We start from the raw sequence: 21,760 nt of genomic DNA on the forward strand, positions 1-21,760 counted from the left end.
GTCTAGAACTAGAGGGCATAGGTTTAGGGTGAGAGGGGAAAGATATGAAAGAGACCTAAGGGGCAACGTTTTCACACAGAGGGTGGTATGTAATTGGAATGAGCTGCCAGAGGAAGTGGTGGAGACTAGTACAAGTGTAACATTTAAAAGGCATTTGGATGGGTATATGAATAAAAAGGGTTTGAAGGGATATGGGCCAGGTGGGACTAGATTGAGTTGCGATATCTGGTCAGCATGGACGGGTTGGACCGAAGAGACTGTTTCCATGCTGTACATCTCTATGACCCTATGAGAACATGGCTATAGCAACAGCCACTTGCATTTATACAGCTGTTTAATGCTATAAAACACGTGAAGGGTGTTAAAAAGTGAGAAAAAAAATGAAGCCAAGCCACATAAGGAGATAATAATTCAAATGACCAAAAGCTTGGACAAAAAATTGGATTTTAAACGGCATTATAGGAAATAGAGAGTTGGACGATTTGGGAGAGGCAGGTTCAGAATTGCTGCTGGTAGAGGTGACTGAGACTACAACCGCCGATTACAGAGAAATTAACCGGTTTGGGATAGACAAGCTGCCAGAATCGCAGGAATGCAGCGAAACAAAAGGTTAAAGAGATGGGGACAAGTGAGGCAAAGGTGGGGTATAAAAGCAGGATTGGGAATTTTAAAACTGAGCCTCTGCTTAATCAGGAGTTGGTATAAGTCAGTGAATCCAAGGGTAATGGGTGAACGGGTGGTGTGTACATGCTAGGACTCATACTATAACAAATCAATTGGGAAGAGTGCATTGACAATTAAGTTGTCATACATACGTGTAATTCCCAATATTCCCTCTAATTTATTTTGTGCCGACTATGTATTGATGAGCAGCATCAACATCCGAAACTGGAATACCTTGCAAGAACTGTAACAAACACTACATTGGACAAATAGGCAGAAAACTAGCCACCAGGATACATGAACATCAACCAGTCATAAAAAGACATGACCCTCTCTCACTAGTACCCTTACGTATGGATGAGGAAGGACACCATTTCAACTGGGACAACACATCCATCCTAGAACAAGCCAAACAGAGACACGCATAAGAATTCCTAGAAGCATAGCATATCAACAAACACATTGACTTGGATCCCGTTTACCACCCCCTGAGAAAAGGAACAGGAAATGACATCACCACAGGAAATGACATTACCAACCCAAGAAAACCTAAACACATAAATAGAAAGTGGGCCATGCCACCAATGCTTCATCTGGAGGCTCACTGATGATGTTACCGAGTAGGGTGATGAAAACATCTGAAAACGAACCTTTCAGCTCAGTGGGCAGGCCCACATCCAGAACCTCAACCTGAGCTACAAATCTTCCCAAAACTCACTGGAAATCAAAGTGTTGACAACCCGATCAATATGCCTGGAACTTCAAAACGCTAAGCAGTTCCATAGCTTAGCAGGAACATTGGTAATTAAAATGATTACTTTATCTGAATGACTGCTGCCCAGGAGAAAAGCAATTAACGCCAGGTTTCAGCATTAACATCAAATACCTATTTATTTTAACTCACTTGACTTCAACAAGTGCCAGAGAAAATACATTTCTAAACAACTGCTAAACAACTTAAACGATACCCCCTTTAAAATGGCAAATACACACAATCATTCACATATAAAACAGAAAAAAGACAGGTGGTTTGACACAGATTATAGGGGGAAACATATAAACTGGGTCCAGGGTGCTGAAGATTAACTGTTGAGATCAAATGAGTGGGCTAAATTGTGTCTTACAGTTCCTTTTGGTTTTAGCAATGATGACACATTACTGGCTGTAATATGATGGTCCCACTTCACTGTCATTGTGATCTGGGCTTTGATCGATCTTTCACTGTATCGGAGTTCTTTCTTTTCCCTTTCTTGGGTTTTCCACCTTTTCACTCACTCAGCGAGATGGAAGAGAGGGATGTGTTCAGTTTGTTGACCTTGGATGTGTAAATAGAATAGAATAGAATAGCCTTTATTGTCACATGTCCTCAACGAGTACAGAGAACAGTTTCTATGTTGCCAATTACAGCACCAGCTGAGATACAACAGTGCCTAGGCACAGCTTCTTTGGTACAATACAGAAATAAAATGCCCAGCATTTACAGGGCTAGTCAGGGGTTGGGTTGGGTAGGATGCTTAATGCAGATCCAATGGGGCTAAATGACCTCTTTACACTCTGTAGGGATTCTATGATTCTAGGCAATGGTGAATGTAACTCATACTTTGGAACAGTGAAATATAGCAAATGCTTGGAAATCTCTGTTCCCTGAATGTTATAATATGCACAGATTGCTGGCTTGTACAGTACAAAATGGGTAACACACACAAAAAAGGTTTTCATTGCAGCCTCTATAGAGTGTCAGGAGGAAGGATGTCACCTTGAGCTGAGGGGAGTATCTCGAAGCAATGAGCACAGATTGCGAACAAGAGGCAAATCCTTTTGGATTGAGATCTGGAGGAATTTCTTCATTCAGGGCATGGCAGAGCTTTGGAATTCTGTATCGCAGAGGGCTGTAGAATTTATGTTAATCAATATGTTCAGGATAGAAATTGATGAACCTCTGGATGGTAATGACGTTAGGGAATTTAGAGATAGCTTTGGAATATGGCATTGAGGTGGATGATCAGCTGTGATCTAGAATGATGGAGCTGGTTTGAGGAATTGAATGGTCCATTCCTGCCTCATGGATCCTATGTTCCACACATTGGAAGGCATCACAGCAGAGTTTGCTCTGTTTCTATCTATCACTTATACATAGTATTTCCAGCATTGTTCACTTATAAATTAACAACAGCGTAGAATCAGGCCATTTAGCCAAACGGTACTGGTGTCATGCTCCACTTCAGAAATTCTTCTTCATCTAATCCCATCAACATAGTCTCCTATTCCTTTCTCATTCCTGCACTAATCTAGCTTCCCCTTGTAGCTCCACTTATTTTACTCATTTCAAGCTCACAAGTACGGTGGCTCAGTGGCTAGCACTGCAGCCTCAGAGTGCCAAGGACCTGGGTTGGATTTCAGCCTTGGCTGACTGTCTGCATGGAGTTTGCACAGTCTCCCCGTATCTGTGTGCGTTTCCTCCCACAATCCAAAGATGTGCAGGTCAGGTGAATTGGCCACACTAAATTGCCCATTGTGTTAGGTGCATTAGTCAGAGGGAAATGGGTCTGGGTAGGTTACTCTTCGGAGGGTCAGTGTGGACTTGTTGGGCCGAAGGGTCTGTTTCCACAATGTAGGGAATCAAATGGAGTACTGAGGCCGATTGCAGCATCCACACCGTTGACTTGCAGTTAGCTCAGCACAACCCGACAACTGAGATCGGAGCCTTTGTGGTCTGAACAGAGTAGTACCAAAGTGGTTGTTCCATTTACAGACAGGCCATCAGGGAAAGCACTGAGCCATGCAATGTCGATGCTTATTAGCTACAATGGAATTGACCTCCTGTTGATTTGATTGCAATGGACCCAGTCAAACAGACAGCAATAACACCACATGCAGCTGTCCGAGACTATCAACTGTGTTAACATGGTTTAATAGCTCCTTCCCCCTCCTTCCAATACATTATCTTTATTTATTGGAAGTTGTATCTGCACGTTTCATAAGAGAGTGGATATTGCGTTTTGACAAGTGACAGTCAGCCTGGAAGAGCTGAGTTTTAAGTGCTGCTTTGAAAAGTCACAGAGTACCTGTGTTGCTCTGTTTTGTTTACACTAACAGCAGCAGGGAATGTCAATCTAGGAAGGCCATTGTATAATCAGTCAGCCATAGGGTCAAGCACAAAGACCAGAGACAAGAGCAGATTGTGACAGCTCCCAGTGTGGGGCCAGTTGTCAAACATGAGGTTTGAATCCTGCAGTAAGTTCCCCACCATTTCCGTTAACATCCAAACCTCTTAAATGAATTAAAGATGCCTTCTAACACAAAAGCACCCAGGCTGCCTTAGCAAACAGTGACTTCCATCTCGAAAACAGGTTTGTTTTTCAAAAGGACAGTTAGGCACCACTTACACAGAATCAACATGTGCAGAAATTACTGATCACCGGTTTAGTATTTGCCGAACAATGGCACAAAAGAATATTCCACCTTCTGTTCCTGTCTCTCAGCCTAGTTAGTATTCTGAGTTCAAAAGCTGTGCAGTCTTTTGCAGACACCATCACAGACGATCTACTTCAGAGCAGCAAAAGGGATTCAGCTTTGAAGATTCTAATTTGTCAATTTTTTTGTAAAAAAGACAGAGGTAATGGGAAAGATTCAAAGACCAGAGAGGACAGTTTCAAGCTTCTGATCATTTTGCTGAAGGAAATTGATCCATTCTTAATGCAGTGAAAAACGATGCTGAAGGGACTCCCTCACCAAACTTGTTAAAATCACAACAGAAATCAATGAAGTGGATGAGGAACATTCCTTTGAATAGAATCATTAAAGAAGAACCGGGAACATGGGTTGACAGTTGCAGAGCAACGAACGATAATAATTGAATTTCTTTTCCTTTGGGTCCAATGCGGCTATCACAGCATCTATTTCACAGCGAGCGAACACGAGTGATGGGGGAGGGTTGTGGCCTGCATTTCAGTGACACCTGAAAATCATCCAACACCACATTTGCCACAGTGACTTCACTAATGGCTGTCACAGCCACTCGGCTCCTCACCAACCACTTATCACCCACAGATACAACCTTTCGACACTCTTGCGATGGACCAGACAGATGAAATTTAACCCTGCTAAATGTGAGGGGGAGCACTCAGTGAATGGCAGGACACTAGGAAGCTCAGAGGAACAGAGGGGTCTTGGGGCGCTTGTCCACAGATCCCTGAAGGTGGCAGGACAGGTTAATAGGGGAGGTAAGAAGGCATATGGGACACTTGCCTTTATTAGTCATGGCATAGATTGTAAGATCTCGGAGGTCATTTTGAAGCTGTTTTGTTCTCAGGTTGTTCTCTTTGGATCAGAGAAGGCTGAGAGAAGACCTGATAGAGGTGCATAAGATTATGAGGGGTGTATAGAAAGCAGCTGTTCCCCTTGGTTGACTGATCAATAACAAGGGTCAAATTTCCAGCAGCACTTCAGGTTATCTAATGTAGTTTGAAAATCAGTTACACAAGTTGTGCACTGCTCATTCTTGTTGTAAAGGTTTGCTCAGCTCAGCAGGGTTCCAGTCAACAGAGGAAAACCTCAGAGCTGGGAACTTATTGCTTGTTCATTGGCTGCAACTTCTGTTTTCTCCTCCTTGCTTATGATCGCTGTTCCCTTCTCAAATGTTCTCAATCCCTGAGGTTTTGAGAATCTTTGATGGTGTTTTCATCAGACACGTGACATGTCCCAATGTGTATCAGGTCTTGACATAGGTATTAATGGCATCAAGGATCTGAGGGCTGGCATGGGGATATGGCATTGAAGTAGACCATCAGCCATGATGGAGAATGGACTCCATCTGCTCCCATGTCTCCATCTGTCACCATGTAGGGAGGGGATGGCTCAGTGGCATTATCACTAGACTTATTAATCCAGCGGAGAAAGTGAGGACTGCAATGCTGGAGATCAGAATCGAGTGTGACTAACCACAGACATCTACTACAGGCCCACCAACTCTTGCGGCTGTACAGGACATTGGTTAGGCCTCTGTTGGAATATTGTGTGCAATTCTGGTCTCCTTCTTATCGGAAAGATGTTGTGAAACTTGAAAGGGTTCAGAAAAGATTTACAAGGATGTTGCCAGAGTTGGAGCATCTGAGTTGAAAAGTGTGGTGCTGGAAAAGCGCAGCAGGCCAGGCAGCATCTGAGTAGGAGAATCGACGAATCGGGCATAAGCTCTTCTTCAGGAATGAGACTGGTGTGCCAAGCGGGCTGAGATAAATGGTTGCGGGGGTGGGGGGTGGGGGGGGGGGGGGGGGGGGGGGGGGGGTGTGGTGGAGGAGTTTGGGGGAGGGGCGCTAGGAATACAATTGGTGGAAGGAGATGAGGGTGATAGGTTGGAGAGGGGGTGGGGGCGGAGAGGTCAGGAAGAAGATTGCAGGTCAAGAGGGCGGTGCTGAATCCGGGAGTTGGGACTGAGGTAAGGTGGGGGAGGGGAAATGAGGAAGCTGGAGAAATCAACATTCATCCCTTGTGGTTGGAGGGTTCTTAGGCGGAAGATGAGGCGCTCTTCCTCCAGGCGTCGTGTGGCCAGGGTCTGGCGATGGAGGAGGCCAAGGACCTGCATGTCCTTGGCGGAGTGGGAGGGGGAGTTAAAGTGTTCAGCCACGGGGCGGTTGGGTTGGTTTGGTTGGTGCGGGTGTCCCAGAGGTGTTCCCTGAAACGTTCCACAAGTAGGCGGCCTGTCTCCTCCATCGCCAGAGCCTGGCCACACACTTGATTAATCCGGAAATTCAGCTAATATTCTCAGGCCTGGGTTTGGATCCTGCCACAGCAGATGGTGGAATTTGAATTCAATAAATATCAGGAGTTAAGTGTCAAATAACAACCTCTTCTGTCAGATAGAAGATACAAAAGCTTAAATACATGTACCAACAGATCCAACAACAGCTTCTTCCCTGCTGTTATTAGACTTCTGAATGGACTGCTCACATTTCAAATCCTATGTTGATCTTGCTTTTTGTGCACCTTCTCTGCAGCCGTAACTTTGTCTTCCTCGCTCTGTTCCATCACCCTATGATCTTTGTATGGTATGATCTGCCTCTACTGCACACAAAACAGAACTGTGCACTGTACCCTAGGTACATGTGACAATAATAAATCAAATTAATTCAAAAACTGAATGGGAGAAGAGTTACATAGACGTGAACTCTATTTGCCCAGCATAAACCAAGTGGAATCACCCAGGTTTCTTGCACTGGCTGGATCACTGTAAACAGCTCCTTAGCTACTGGTAGTTCCTGCAATGGCAGGACTGACATATGGAGAGAGACTGGATTGATTAGGACTCTGCATTGGTTAGGGTTCTGAGGAAGGGTCACTGACTGGACCTTAAACATTAGCTCTGTTTCTCTCCACAAATGCTGCCAGACTTGCTTAGTCTTCCCAGCAACTTCTGTTTTTGTTGTTGTTGGTTAGGGCTTTATTCAGGGTTAGGGATTTATTAGAGTTTAGAAGAACAAACGGGAAATCTCATAGAAGCCTATAAAATTCGAACAGGACCAGACAGAGTCAATGCAGGAAGGAAGTTCTTGATGACTGGGTACTCCAAAACCACAGATCATAAACTAAGGATAGAGGGAGGACCATTTAGGACTGAGATGAGGAGAAATGTCTGCACCCAGAGAGTGGGGAGCCTGTGGAAATCTCTGCCACAGAAAGCGAGGGCAGCCAAAGCATTGAATGTTTTTGAGGAGGAGTTAGGTGTAGTTCTTAGGACTAAAGGGACCAAAAGGTATGGGAAGAAAGTGGGAACAGCAGCCCCTGGGCTGAGTGATCAGCCATGATCATACTAAATGGCAGAGCAGGCTAGAAGGACCAAATGGCCTAATCCTGCTCCTATTTTCTATGCTTCCAATGACATTTGCGATATCTGCACAGGCTGCACTGACGGTATCCAAAGAACTAACTGTCTACGGTTACATAGAATGACATAATGGGGGTGGGGAAGGATTTCCATATCACAGCAATAGCCAGTTCTGCCAAGAGAGAATTGGAACAAAATATATTGTTGGAAATATTACTGCATTTATAATTCAATATATTTAACATCTCTGGCAGTAGAATACTGCAGCACTGCGGAAGACTAATTATTATGTGCTAAGTATCGTACCTCCTGTGCAATGCCTCCTCCTGACTTCCAAATTTCCAGTTGTGTTGCCATGGAAAGATGTCTGAGTAGAGGCCAAGTGCCTGGCTCTGGGGAGAGAGGTATGTGTGAGAAAGAGAGAGAGAGAGAGAGAGAGACAGATACACACACAGAGACAGACAGACACAGAGAGAGACAGACAGACAGAGAGAGAGAGAGGCAGACAGAGAGAGATTGACAGACAGAGAAAGAGAGACAGACAGACAGAGAGAGACACACACACACAGACAGAGAGGGAGAGAGAGAGACACACACATAGAAAGGGAGAGAGACACAGAGAGAGAGAGGGAGAGAGAGGGAGTGTGTCTGTGTGTGTGTGTGTGTGAGTGAGTGAGTGAGTGAGTGAGTGAGTGAGTGAGTGAGTGAGTGAGTGAGTGAGTGAGTGAGTGAGTGAGTGAGTGAGTGAGTGAGTGAGTGAGTGAGTGAGTGAGTGAGTGAGAGAGAGAGAGAGAGAGAGAGAGAGAGAGAGAGAGAAAGGCCAGTTTCACACACCATCTAGTGGCTGATTCCCAACCAGCACCAACACTACGATGTTATGTTGAACAATGGACAAAAGACAAAAAGCTCACTTCGAACATTACCATCTCAAAACAATTAGCGATAATGAATGAACATTTGTAACTATCTTCCTTGCCCACAAGAAAAAAGTCATTTTTAAAATAAACATGAGGAAATTCAAAAGCCCATAATTTTCTATATCAGCATATTACTGCAGGTGCTGGAATCTTCACTGGAAACAAAAACGTTGGTAATCATAGCGGGTCAGGTAACATCCGTGGAGAGAGAGTGAGCTAATGTTTCGAGTCTAGATGACTCATCACAGCCATAACGTTCTGGCTGGGTATATGAATAGGAAGGGTTTAGAAGGATATGGGCCAAATGCTGGTAAATGGGCCTAGGTCAGATTGGAATGTCTGGTTGGGGTGGACGGGTTGGAGCGAAGGGTCTGCTTTTTGTGCTGTATGAATCAATGACCTGATCAAATTTTTGTTATCCCAAAGAACATTTTTTAAAAATCTTTCACAGGCTGAGGGTATTGCTGGCTAGGCCAGCCCCTGGAGAAGGTGCCTTGAAATGCTGCAGTCCATGCCTTGTAGGTACAGCCACAGTGCTGTTAGGGAGCTCCAGGATAGTGATGCTACGACTTTAAAGGAACAGAGATCTTCAAGATGGTCTTTGGTTCAGACAGGAGCTTTATAGGGGGTGAGGTTCCCATGTATCTGTTGCCAAAGAAAAGTTGGTGAGTTTCTCCCTTTTAAATCAAAACCTGCACAAGACTGGGCAGTGAAAGATTTGACATAACCTTTATCATCTCTCGATTGTGAGTAAACCAACGATGGAATGGTATACATGGAAACGAGAATTTTATTTTATAAAGGATGACATTCAAAATGTTAGTGTTTAAAGTTGAATACATAGAGAAAGATTTGGAAAGGCTGTGCATACAAAGAACATATTTACAAGTACTATTCTGATTTTACATTTCTTCAGATTGAAACAAAAGAAAAACAAATGAGACATTAAAATGTAAACAATAATAATCGGGATGGTATCTGGAAAGCTAGATCTTAAGTCACTCCTCACTTCTTTGTGATTTCCACTCCCGAACTGGCAAGAGCAAGGACTTTATCACCAGTTCCTGTAGAATTTTAAAAAAACACATCTTGTTATTGCACTGACTGTAGCTTCTTCAAAAAGCTCTCGAACAGTAAAGGGAGAAAAACAAGGCTTGCATTTTTATAGCGACTTTCACAACCGCTGCTTGTCTCAAAACACTTTACAGTAACTGACGAATCCACAAGGGGCTGTTGATCTGCACACAGCCAGCCCTCACAAGCACCAGTGCAATTATGACCAGACAAGCTGATATTTTTGATGTCGATTGAAGAGAGGGATATTGACCAGAGATAACTTCGACAAAGCAAATTGCTACAGTTGGACATCTGAAATAGACACAGAAAGTGCTGGAGAATGTCCTTCTACAGGGGTAATTTCCTTGCTCCTCTTCCGAATAGTGTCATGGATTCATTTATGCCCAACTGAAAAGGCAGAGGGGGCCTTGGCTTTAACATCTCACCTGAAGAACAGAATATCTAGCAGTGCAGTACTCCTCGTGGACTGCAGGGGGATTCCTGTGCATGAGTCCCCGGGGTGGGTCCTGAACTTGCAGACTGGTGAAGCAGAAGTGTACAGTCTACTAATTGAGTCAGATTCCCTAGAATCCCTACAGTGTGGAAACAGGCCATTCAGCCCCTCAGGTCCACACCAACCAGACTCCCTTCTCTGAATCTCTGCATTCCCCATGGCTAAATCCACCTCACCTGCACATCCCTGACACTGTGAGCAATTTAGCAATCTACTTAACCTGCACATCTTTGGACTGTGGGAGGAAACCGGAGCTCCCGGAGGAAACCCACGGGGAGAATGTGCAAACTCCAATTAGACAGTCACCCGAGGGTGGAATCAAACTTAGGTCCCTGGTGCTGTGAGGCAGCAGTATTAACCATTGAGCCATCATGCCACCCTTTCCATTCCATAGAGTTAAGCTATTTCCCCCAACGGACTCCCCATGTTTCAGTGACCTGAACTGTTTTTATCTTTTTCCATTCCGTTTTCACATTCCCACCCGTTGAGGCCAGAGGAATGGCTGGGTAAGCTGAGGCCTGCTGCTGCCTTAGTGTTCGAGCTGACAGCTCACAGCTCTGCAGAACGGCAAAGGGCGTGGCTCAACCTGACCATCTATTCTCGGCTTGTCAAGTGTCCGAAAGCTGTCCCTCAATGGAGATCAAGCTTAAACAGCAAATACAAAACCTTACACATACTGAGAGGGCTTTTTCTTTTCCTCTACCAGATATAGATATGGTTCCATTAGCATTGTGACCATGATATTACAAGTTGCAAAACAAAACTGGATATGGGGATAGCACAGAGGAATGGAATTCAGGTAGATGATCATCCACGATCTAAAATGATGGAGCAAACATGAGTGCCTGAATGGCCTACTCCGATTCCTTTGGTGAAATTTCAGTTCTATAATTCTAGCTAATTTGTAAATATGTCCAACAAAATTTAGTGCTATTTTAATGTTTTGGCCTATTCAATGTATTTTCCATCTTCATAAATGTGTTTACATAGTTGAGAGAAGTCTATGTCCACGTAAATAAAAAACAAAAGAACTGTGGGTGCTGGAAATTTAGAAACCAAAGCAGAAGCCGCTGGAGAAGCCCAACAGGTCAGGCAGTGTCCGTGGAGAGAAACCAGAGCCAACCATTCTGAGGAAGGGTCACTCAACCTGAAACGCTAACTCCAATTTCTCTCCACAGCCACCCCCAGCAATGTCCACTTCTGCTCCTATATCCACATAGTTATATATTATTGTTAATAATTGGCTTAACAAAAGCAGGAGTCAATATGTGACATGCCCCTGGCAGGTGGTTCTGGGCAGGGAGGGCCAAACTAGGGGATACCAGACCCACATGATTTCCCATCAGTCCTGACGAGAGAGGGCGGCACAATCTAAAATCAGTAGCGTATATGAAGGGTTGGCTGAGCTTGTCAAAAGCACCAATGGTGCCAATGTGATGCTGCCCTAGCCTTAATTTGGTCGCACGGGCAGTCAGACAGGAATGAGATTCATGTTTTTTCAAAACAGTGCTTAAAAAGGTCGGAAAGGGAAGTTGCTACAATTAGAGTGTGTCCCTTACCCATAGGGGGCAGCACCACCACCCCAGTTACTTCCTGCCGCATCTTCAAATCTCCTGCCCAAGTTTCCAGAAGCTCACCAAAATCTCAAAATTGGAATTGCTTATTTCCACTGCGCTTTGATATTCGTCAGAACGGATCTTATCGAGCTGGAAAGTTTAACAATACGGCTCCGGAAGGCAGACACATATTCACTGGGACTTACCAAGGCCTCCAGAAACTTTCTCAAACTGACTGAGTGCAGCACTGACATTTACTGAGAGAAAAACTTCTTCTTCAGGTGTGAGCTGAATAAAGGAGCAGAACACTAATTAGTGCCTACGTTCTTAAAAAGCAGCCAAGAATCTCATTCTGTGAAAGCAATGTTCGCTAACGTTGCCCACCACACGGTAAATAGTCGCTCTAAGATAGTTTGCTGCATTGCTGGTCAATCATCTCATTTGTCAATTTTTGCTCTATCGCTAGATATTTCTTAACATTAAAACAGTCATCCAACTGACTTGTAATGTCACTTTATTTTGAAAAACACATCCTTACCTTCTCTTCCAGCTTCCTCAGCGCTGTGAGCACCTCAACTTTCTGCTGGGTGTAGACATCTCTCGGCAGTTTTCCGACTATTACATCTCTGTCTATCTGAAGGAGAACAAAGCTAGATTTTTAAGAAATACTTTAATTTTTTTTTAAGTCATTCATGGGACGAGGGCATTGCTGGCTCGGTCACAATTTATTCCCTATCCTAAATGCCCAGAGGGCAGTTAGAAGTCAATCACATCTTATTTATCCTCAAGCAAATGGGGGATGAGCTGTCTACAACTAAGTGAGTCACCCTGTCATCTCAGAGGGCAACAAAAGGTCCATCGCCTTGCTGGGATCCGGCCCAGTTAAGTAAGAACACCAAGTTTCCTCCCTCGGAAGGATATGAAACAGATGGGAATTTAGAACAATCCGTCTGCTTTGTGATTATTAATCAAATGAGTGTCTTCAACCAGTTCCAATCCCAGCACAGCGACTGAAGAATTTAAATTCAAGCAACTTAACAAATCCAGAATAAAAAGTTATCAGTTAGATCATAGAACTACCAGATTGACATAAAACCCCCTCTGATTGACTAATGTCCTCTAGGGAGGGAAATCGGCCTTCTTAACCCTGACTGGCCTAAATGTGACTCCAGACCCACAGCAATCTGGCTAATTCTTAACTGCCCTCTGAAATGGCCCAGCACACCAGTCACTGTCAAGCTGCAATTAAGGACAGACATTAACTATTAGCTTTATCTTCACTTTCTGTGAATGAACAAAACAAAAAATATCAAATTAAAATTGGTGTTATCCAGACTTCTCAAAGCAATCCTCAACCACTTTAATTGAAAGAAAAATATGTAATATATTTTATAATGAAAGCACCCTGATCCTTTAATTGGAATGTAATCCTCCAATATTACTCTGAGTGTAAATAGGTATAGGGCTGAAAGGGTTAAAACAATAACACGGTGAGCTAGTAGTGTACAACCGTCATCTGTCATACCATCTGTCCTGAGTCTAACCTTCAAGCTTCGCACTCACAAATGCCAACAGCATGACTGAAGCATTCAGCAGATTAATCAGAAGCACTGTGGGGGTGTTTACCTCGGCCAGCCTAGTCCGCAGCTGTCCAGGCTGCTTCTTCGCAAACATTTGGATAACCTCTGGAGTTTTAAAGGCCTGGCTAATGGCTGCTTGGATCGCCTGCCAAAGAGAAGGGAAGAAAATAAAGATTAAAAGCTTCCTTAGAGGCTGAAAGAAGATACAAATGTTGGCACATCCACCAAATCCAATTCTCTCAGAATAAGAGCTCAGGGAAGCCTTTATGCTGGGTATTTCAGCAGAAGACAGATAATCCACACCTAGTTGTGAAATTGATGTGATGCAGTTATTCTCCAGCAGAAGTGTTCCACCATTATATCAAGGGATGTTCTATTCAGGAAGGTTTCCTCACTAACCTGTGCAGCACTCAGCTGAAGGCCATAAAGCTCACACTCTAAGTGTGTGATTTTTTAAAATGATTAATTCAGAGGTTGTGGGCATTGCTGGCTAGGCCAGTATTTATCGCCCATCACTAAATGCCCAGAGGGCAGTTAAGCATCACCAACTTTGCCATGGATCTTGAGTCAAATGCTGACCAGACTGGGTAAAGATGGAAGATTTCCTTTTATAATGTACATTAGTGAACTAGTTGGGGTTTTTACAATAACTAGTGATAGTTTGTGGCCTAGTCTCTAGATTACTGGCCCAATATCACACCCTCTATGCCACCACACTCTCTCCCCACTTAATTTCACTCATCATAGAATCTGACAGCACAGGAGACCATTCAGCCCTCGGTGATTGAGCCAGTTGTTTCCCATTAGTCCCAATCCTCAGACAGTATTGACACTGGACTGAAATCAAATTTCAGCAACCGCCTTCCAGAATGGGATTTGAACCCAGGTGGCCAGAACATTAAATCAAGATTCGAGAATGACTGGCCCAGTGACATTACTTCTACATTACTGCCTCCCTCTGACAGAATCTGAAAATTTCACGCTCAGACGCTATCATTGAATCTTCCATTTAACTGGCTGCCTTTCTGCATTTCAGGGGCAAGATCTGACAGTACATCCCTTGTTCAATTCTCCATTTTATTTCCCCCTCTGCCTAACGTCGGCCTCTCACAGCTGGAGCTTGTCTATAGAACATTGTCCATGCTGTCCCAAGACTCAATGAGTAAAGACAGTTGGATAAGTGCATGAACGTGCAATGTTTGGAGAGATATGGGGGTCAAATTCAGGCAAGTGGCACTAGTTTAGTTTGGGATTATGGTCAGCATGGACTGGTTGGACAGAGGGGTCTGTTTCTGTGCTGAATTACTCCATGACTCTATAAATTCAACAAGATGTTTTGATAGACTAATCCAATACAATCTTAACTAAAACTACAATTTTACTGGAAGGTCTATTACAGTTTGGCAAATTTACTTAATGCTTAGCTGTGTTGTATCAGCAGAAAATACATGCACTCACTTAATCTCATGCTTGAGAAAGCATAAGTGAATCCACTTGCCCGTCTCTAAGCTACTGTGCTGTATAAAGTCAATAATACAGAAGACTGTTCGTAGCCACCAAAACACAATATTCAAGGCAGACAATGACTAAACAGTCTGCTTCCTGTTTATGGCACATTATGTTTGGGAAGAAAAGCCCAAGCACAAAACATTAAATGAGCTCAGTAACTGCAGTGCTAAAGAATTGACTGGGAAGAGTGAATCTAAAACCCAACTCAGCCAAATCTCTGGCTCAAGAGAGTATTTCTGACAAAGCTGTTAACCATCCTGTCTGGTTATCGTTAAGCCTGGGCTTGGGAGAAATTAGAGACATTTCAAGTTGACAATTTGCATTTATGCTGCACCTTTAATGCAGGAAGTGACACAAGATACTTCCCAGGAATGTCTCAAAACTAAAACTGGTATCAGGTAAAAAAGGAACTATATAAAAGCAGGATACTGCAAATTCTGGAAAAGCAGAATGAAAGGAAAATACTGGAAGTGTTTCACTTCCTGCCTGTGTTCAATCATTCATTTCTTCCAGCTCTGATGAAAGATCAATGACTGGAAAGATCAACTCTTTCCCATGCTATAAACACTGGAAAACCAACTCAGTTTTCTTTTCTCTGTATCAACAGGTATCGCTGGCTGGGTCAGCATTTACTGCCTGTCCCTGGCTGCCTGGGGGGAACAGAATTTTCTGTTTCTTTTCCATTGAGAGGATTTAAATAAGTTGATCCAGAAAGGAAATCACTTTGACACAGCCACAGTTCAATTCTTGCTGCCCTGGACAGTCCCAGCTTAAAACAAGTACAAATTTGTCAGCTCCATTTCTTACGAGCTGCATCCCGCTGAGTTCATCAACTAACGTCATATCTCCAGACATGATTTTCTTCAGTGACTCATTGAATTCATTCAGCTGTTCCAAAGTCTCCTGTTTTGTTTCTTCATATTCTTCTGGCTCAAGGTCCTCCCTGAAAACGGTTTGTGCAGGAAAAAAGGGACAAATAATCAATAAACATAATTAAATTCTTACGGGACAACTGCCAAAAAATACATTTAAACAAGCAACATTAATTTAAATTGCAATGGAATTTTTATGTTTTTCCACATCGAGCCAATTTGGAACATTTGTAACTTCCTGCAACTTCCCAATAAAAGGATTATGAGTTCAAAATGTCAAAATCTGTGCAATGTTCCCATTCCCAAGCCCCAGGTACACAAACATTGCAAATTTTTCATAACTAAAAGGTGACTCTGGTTTCCCATAAAATATACACATATATAAGTAGGACAAGCAACAAATTATGATTTCAACATCCGATGCTGCATGACATGGAGTTAATGACTTTCACCTTCACAAAAGAGAGAGATAAGGACAGACATTCACACACACTGGGAAAATAACTGGATTTTGCTTTCATTCTAAGTCATACTTATTCCTTTCTCACAGTTTGAACTAATTCTACTGGCTGTTAAACATATATCATTACCTCTGAGCTCCTACACAATCTTAAAACCATATTCTTGGTACAGAAGCTGAAAGTCTAATTGATGGTTTCTTTTTTGCTTCTTAAAACACCCCCGCAACACTCGCTGATGTTTTTGAAACATTAATTCTCATGATTTTTAGCTTCTTGAAATTTAGTTATGGCTGGGCTGACGTTCAGGTTAATAATATACTGCACAATGCCAAAGCAGTTGTATTTTTTTTCCACTTAGCTCCAAATCTTGAAACTACTGGTCACTGTTAGGTTCTTCTAGTCCTCCACCTCCCCAAAGGATCGATCTTCTCGAGATGCATGGTAGTGGAACTTAAAAATTCAAGATTCTGACCTTCTCTCAAAAAGCATTCTCTCTCACTGTTCTGCTGCAGCAGAGTGTTAGATTTAAAGGGAATGGTGGGGATGTACCCCTTTCAGGTATGGACGTAATTTGCAGCTAAACTTTGTTGCAAATTGGTTTTACTTAGACAAGGTCTGGACAAGTTTATTAAATTCTCAGACAGACTGTGTCAACAAACTCGGGTAGTGACTGATACAGAAATATAATCCATTTCAATTATTTTTGACTAATTAGAATGGTTTCTATCACAGCTTTCAGTCTTTGAGATCCTCTTTCTCCTTTTTTTTTGTCTTGTTTGGTTCCTGATAGTCTGTCACTCCACTGCCAAGAGGCCAAACTCAGAGCATCCTTTATGCTGGCTGTTATCCAATTAACTTGCTCCTCACCCAATCATCTTCAGTCCTGTGTATAAGGACACTTTCCTTGACCAATCAGGAATAGTTCATGTGGCTGTTGTTAACTCTATATATTTAGGGAAGAAAACAGGGAAAATACAGAAAGGTTGATTCCCCTTGAGAGAGAGTTTGAGGGCGGCACAGTGGCTCAGCTCACTGCTGCCTCACAGGGCCAGGGACCCGGGTTCAATTCCACCCCTGAGCAACTGTCTGTGTGGACTTTGCACATTCCCCCCGTGTCTGCGTGGGTTTCCTCTGAGTGTCCCAGTTTCCTCCCATATTCCAAAGATGTGCAGGGTAGGTGAATGGGCCATGCTAAATTGCCCATAGTCTTCAGGGATGTATAGGTTAAGTGCATTAGTCAGGGGTGAATGTAGAGTGATGAAGTAGGGGAATAGGTCTGGGTGGGATACTCTTTGGAGGATCGGTGTTGACTTGATAGGCCAAATGGCCTGTTTCCACACTGTAGGGGTTCTAGAGGGCATAACCTCAAAATAAAGGATCACCATTCTAAGATAGAAATGAGGAATTTCAACAAATTCTTTACCACAAAGAACTGTTGAAACTGGGTCATTATATGAATTCAAGTTTGAGATAGACAGATTTTTAATCAGTAAAGGAAATGAAGGTTATGGGGAAAGGTAGGGAAGTGGAGTTGATGATTATCTGATCAGCCATGGTCCTATTGAATGTCAGAGTTTACTTGGTGGGTTGAATGGCCTACTTCTGCTTCCAAGTTGTATGTCCTTGGTATTGCAATGATTTTATTATAGGGTGAGACATTCACACTCTCTTCTCTCCCAGATTTCCATGAACAGTCTTCAAGCTCTTGTCCACTTGCTGCAATCAGTAGCTTTAAACATGATACAATATCCCAGAATTCTTCTGTCTTTGCATCATCTTACACCGTACTCCACCTCTGTTTTCTCACTTTAATGTCCAATAAAGAAGTGTATCTATATAATCAAGTGTGACTAAAAAAACATTAGTTTCGGATAATAAAATAGATTTAACCATTTGTCATTGTTATTAGTAGCTTAATAATTTTACAACTTTGGAAATTTATGATCCAGTTATACTCCAATGAACCATCAGAGAGACGTTTTACCGTGCTGAAGGTGCTACAGAAATGCAAGTTGCTGCCAGTACACTTCACACCACCTGATGTTAAACCATTCGTGAACAACACATTTTACACTTTGAAGGGGATGACAGGAGAGAAAAACAAAAACAATCTAAACAGAAGTTCTGACTGTTCCTGTACCACACCTGCATGTCTCAAGATCTTGCAACTGTTGCATCAATCTGTCCATCTGCTCTTCTAAGTTTCGTTTCAGTTTAATCGTCTCACTCTTCCCTCGTGATGCCATCTTCAGACTAAATTCCAGACAAACGGGATTGTTCCTAATAAGTTGAAAGATACGAACAATTATAAAGTGTTGGACTACAAAACACTTCTTCAGGAATCATACTGTTCCTAATTTGAGCAGAAAAGTTCATCTCCTTCACAAGACGTTTACACAACTCGTGTGGAGTTATACGTGCAGCAGAGGTGTGAGTGAGGGGGGAGGAGGGTGAGGGTGAGGGGGGAGGAGGGTGAGGGTGAGGGTGAGGGAGGGGGAGGGGGAGGGGGAGGAGGGTGAGGGTGGGGGAGGAGGGTGAGGGTGAGGGTGGGGGAGGAGGGTGAGGGTGAGGGTGAGAGTGAGGGGGAGGAGGGTGAGAGTGAGGGAGGAGGAGGGTGAGGGTGAGGGTGGGGGAGGAGGGTGAGGGTGAGGGAGGAGGGTGAGAGTGAGGAGGGTGAGAGTGAGGGGGGAGGAGGGTGAGGGGGGAGGAGGGTGAGGGTGGGGGAGGAGGGTGAGAGTGAGGGGGGAGGAGGGGGAGGGTGAGGGGGAGGGAGGTGGGGTGAGGGTGGATGTAGGAGGTGGTGAGAGAGTGGGTTGAGGCAGAGAGCTGGAGGGGGATTGGAGTGTGCAAAGGGGGAGAGAGTGAGGGCAGGAGGACAGAGTGAGGGTGGGGGGAGAGGATGGAGGAATAGAGCTGTGACCGTCCCGACTTGCTCCTCACTCACTCACCTCTCCACAGTGGGGGACCTCCCTGGCGACGGACCAACATCCGGCTCGCTGGCCAATCATGATGCGATCATCAGCGCAGCTCTGTGTCCGGCTGAATCGGGTCCCTGAGAACAAACGATCCGCAATGTTCGTTCCCACCGCCCTATGAAGGTGGAATGTTGCAGCAAAGGAAAAGGATTTTCTTCCATTCCCCCCAAACCCTGTTGTTTCCATTTTATATTAATATTGTAGAGGATTAGCAGCACCGAATGCTGGCTCTCTGGAAGCTAAACTCAGTTAGATTTGCAGCTGTAAATTCTTTCTGTTCACAAAATTACAAAATTCCTTTTTGAATCACTCTCCACCACACTCTCAGACTGTGCTTTCCAGATCCCAATCCCTCTAAGTTAAAATGCTCCTCTTGTCACCTCTGGTTCTTTTCCTAATCACTTTTCCCAAAAGTACCTTCTCGACCCACTTCTGCCAAAGCGGACACTTTTTCCTTCTGTGTTTTTTAAAGGGCCCTGTTGATCCAGTTGCCTTTTGAAAGTAGTTGAGCATTGAGCAATGTGGGTGTGCGGGGTTGGAGATGGATCAGTCAAGTTGAGGAATTTGGTCTTGAGTCACTTCCTATCAGAGCTGGGAGGAACAGCATCAGTGAGATTAAGAGGTACCATCTGGAACAGAACTGTAAAAGGTGAAGTGAAACACGGGGACTTTTCCACGTGGAACAAGGCAACAGAGAGAAAGGATTCCCACTGAATTAACTCAAGCATAGGAAGAAGGAAGACCTTTGAACCAAGACATGTTTCAACACAAGTGGCTAAATTGAGGCAGAGGCTCAAACGCCATTTAGGAGGGAATGGGATAACTGTTTGAAAAGGGCAAATGTATAACATTTTTGGTGGGGTTACAGTAAAGACCAGCAACCTCAGAATAAGCTGAATGCACTGTTATTGTGTTTTAATTTTTAGTAATTTGTTGAAACTGTCTATATACTTAAGTTTAGGACAGTGTGAGAAGTTACACAAACACTCAGAACACTGCCTTTTGTGAAACCACTGAGAATCATGTACAGGACAGTAGAGCAGATGAGGCCATTGAGTCAGTCCACACCTATTCCCTACAACTCATTTCTCTATGGTTTGGTTAAGGTTAGTTAGTGCCTGCTTGCTCTATGTTAAAGTTCAGATGGAGATCAACCTTTAGGAAGATTCCCTGTTTATGAAGGTAAAGGTAAATTCACCATAGTCCCATTGGACCATAGGGTTGCTCTCTCAGGTTTAACCTGTGGAGAGGTTGAGGAAGAGAACCCTTTACCTGTTGAGTTATTATCTTCATGTAGAATCTCTGAAACCATTGAGATTGCAATGCAACAGGTTAACCAAACAATCTTGCCTCCATCTAGTGGTAATCAAGAGGATTTCAATATTCCCTGACATGACATTGCAACTTGTTTTTAAAAAAATAATTTCTCCAAGATGTGTTGTAACTTGTATCGATAATTAATTTTTAACTTTTTCACAGTTCTGTTGGGTAATTGATCTTCTTTTCAATTATGCCATCTAATGTTAGTATTACACTTGGCCAAATATAGACATGGATTAGTGGTGCTGGAAGAGCACAGCAGTTCAGGCAGCATCCAAGGAGCTTCGAAATCGACGTTTCGGGCAAAAGCCCTTGTCATTCTAACAGCGTATTTTAACCCTAGCCTTAAACATATTCAGTGAGGACAGTGACTCTGGAATTTGTAAATATCCTGCACTTCATTGTGTCTGTGTGTGGGGTGGGAGGAGGGGTGTGTGTCTGTGTATGTGTGTGTCAGGGGGGAGTGTATGTGTGTGTGTGTGTGTGTGTGTCAGTGTTGGAGTCTGTCTCCAGTGACCTCTCCCAGGCTGTGTTGGTTGCTGTTCCTTTTTCTTCTTTTTGCAGAAATTCCCTAAGACACTATCCTCCAAAAAGTGTCACTCTGAAGCAACTGACGTAGCTGTTCAGTGAACTTCAGGGATATGTGGTCCTGCACTTCAAGATTCTTCTGTTACTTTTTGAACAAATCTTGTGCCCATCTGTCCGAACATCTCCTCGTGTGTCTCAGATATCCACTCTCACAAAGTGTAGTGGACACTTTAATGCATTAGAATCCCTACAGTGCAGAAAGAGGCCATTTGGTCCATTGGGTCCATACTTACTTCTTAAATAGCATCTCACCCAGAACCCAACTGTCTGCCCTCCCCATAACCCTGCATTTCCCATAGCTGATCCACCCAACTGACACATCACCAGACACTATGGGTAATTTAACATGTTCTGGATTAGTGGTGCTGGAAGAGCACAGCAATTCAGGCAGCATCCAAGTAGCTTCAAAATCGACGTTTCGGGCAAAAGCCCTTCATCAGGAATAAAGGCAGCGAGCCTGAAGCGTGGAGAGATAAGCTAGAGGAGGATGGGGGTGGGGAGAAAGTAGCATAGAGTACAATGGGTGAGTGGGGGAGGGGATGAAGGTGATAGGTCAAGGAGGAGAGGGTGGAGTGGATAGGTGGAAAAGAAGATAGGCAGGTAGGACAAGTCCGGACAAGTCAAGGGGACAGTTACTGAGCTGGAAGTTTAGAACTAGGGTGAGGTGGGGGAAGGGGAAATGAGGAAATTGTTGAAGTCCACATTGATGCCCTGGGGTTGAAGTGTTCCGAGGTGGAAGATGAGGCGTTCTTCCTCCAGGCGTCTGGTGATGAGGGAGCGGTGGTGAAGGAGGCCCAGGACCTCCATATCCTCGGCAGAGTGGGAGGGGGAATTGAAATGTTGGGCCACAGGTGGTGTGGTTGATTGGTGCGGGTGTCCCGGAGATGTTCCCTAAAGCGCTCTGCTAGGAGGCGCCCAGTCTCCCCAAT

General features: G+C 43.8%; 1 protein-coding gene across 1 annotated transcript; it reads right to left on the reverse strand.

Annotated features, from left to right (window-relative positions):
- Nucleotides 1-9,172: 9,172 nt before the first annotated feature.
- On the reverse strand, nt 9,173-18,987 carry lzic (leucine zipper and CTNNBIP1 domain containing). Its single transcript, XM_072586120.1, has 7 exons — nt 18,897-18,987; nt 18,094-18,228; nt 15,423-15,558; nt 13,153-13,251; nt 12,065-12,160; nt 11,733-11,814; nt 9,173-9,464 (listed from the first exon to the last, which is right to left on the reverse strand). The coding sequence occupies exons 2-7, from the start codon at nt 18,192-18,194 to the stop codon at nt 9,406-9,408; spliced, it is 573 nt and encodes a 190-aa protein (XP_072442221.1). The 5' UTR covers nt 18,195-18,228; nt 18,897-18,987; the 3' UTR covers nt 9,173-9,405.
- Between the last annotated feature and the right edge of the window lie 2,773 nt (nt 18,988-21,760).

This window comes from Chiloscyllium punctatum, chromosome 16 (assembly GCF_047496795.1).
Source record: "Chiloscyllium punctatum isolate Juve2018m chromosome 16, sChiPun1.3, whole genome shotgun sequence".
NCBI classification, from domain to species: domain Eukaryota; kingdom Metazoa; phylum Chordata; class Chondrichthyes; order Orectolobiformes; family Hemiscylliidae; genus Chiloscyllium; species Chiloscyllium punctatum.

What these genes read in the sequence shown, in the direction of transcription:
- lzic (XM_072586120.1), bottom strand. Translation starts at nt 18,194, where the DNA reads ATGGCATCACGAGGGAAGAGTGAGACGATTAAACTGAAACGAAACTTA. An exon ending in AACTCAGCGGGATGCAGCTC is followed by an intron (nt 13,252 to 15,422) that starts GTAAGAAATGGA and finishes TCTCTTTGGCAG; the next exon opens with GCGATCCAAGCAGCCATTAG. An exon ending in TGCGGACTAGGCTGGCCGAG is followed by an intron (nt 12,161 to 13,152) that starts GTAAACACCCCC and finishes GTTCTCCTTCAG; the next exon opens with ATAGACAGAGATGTAATAGT.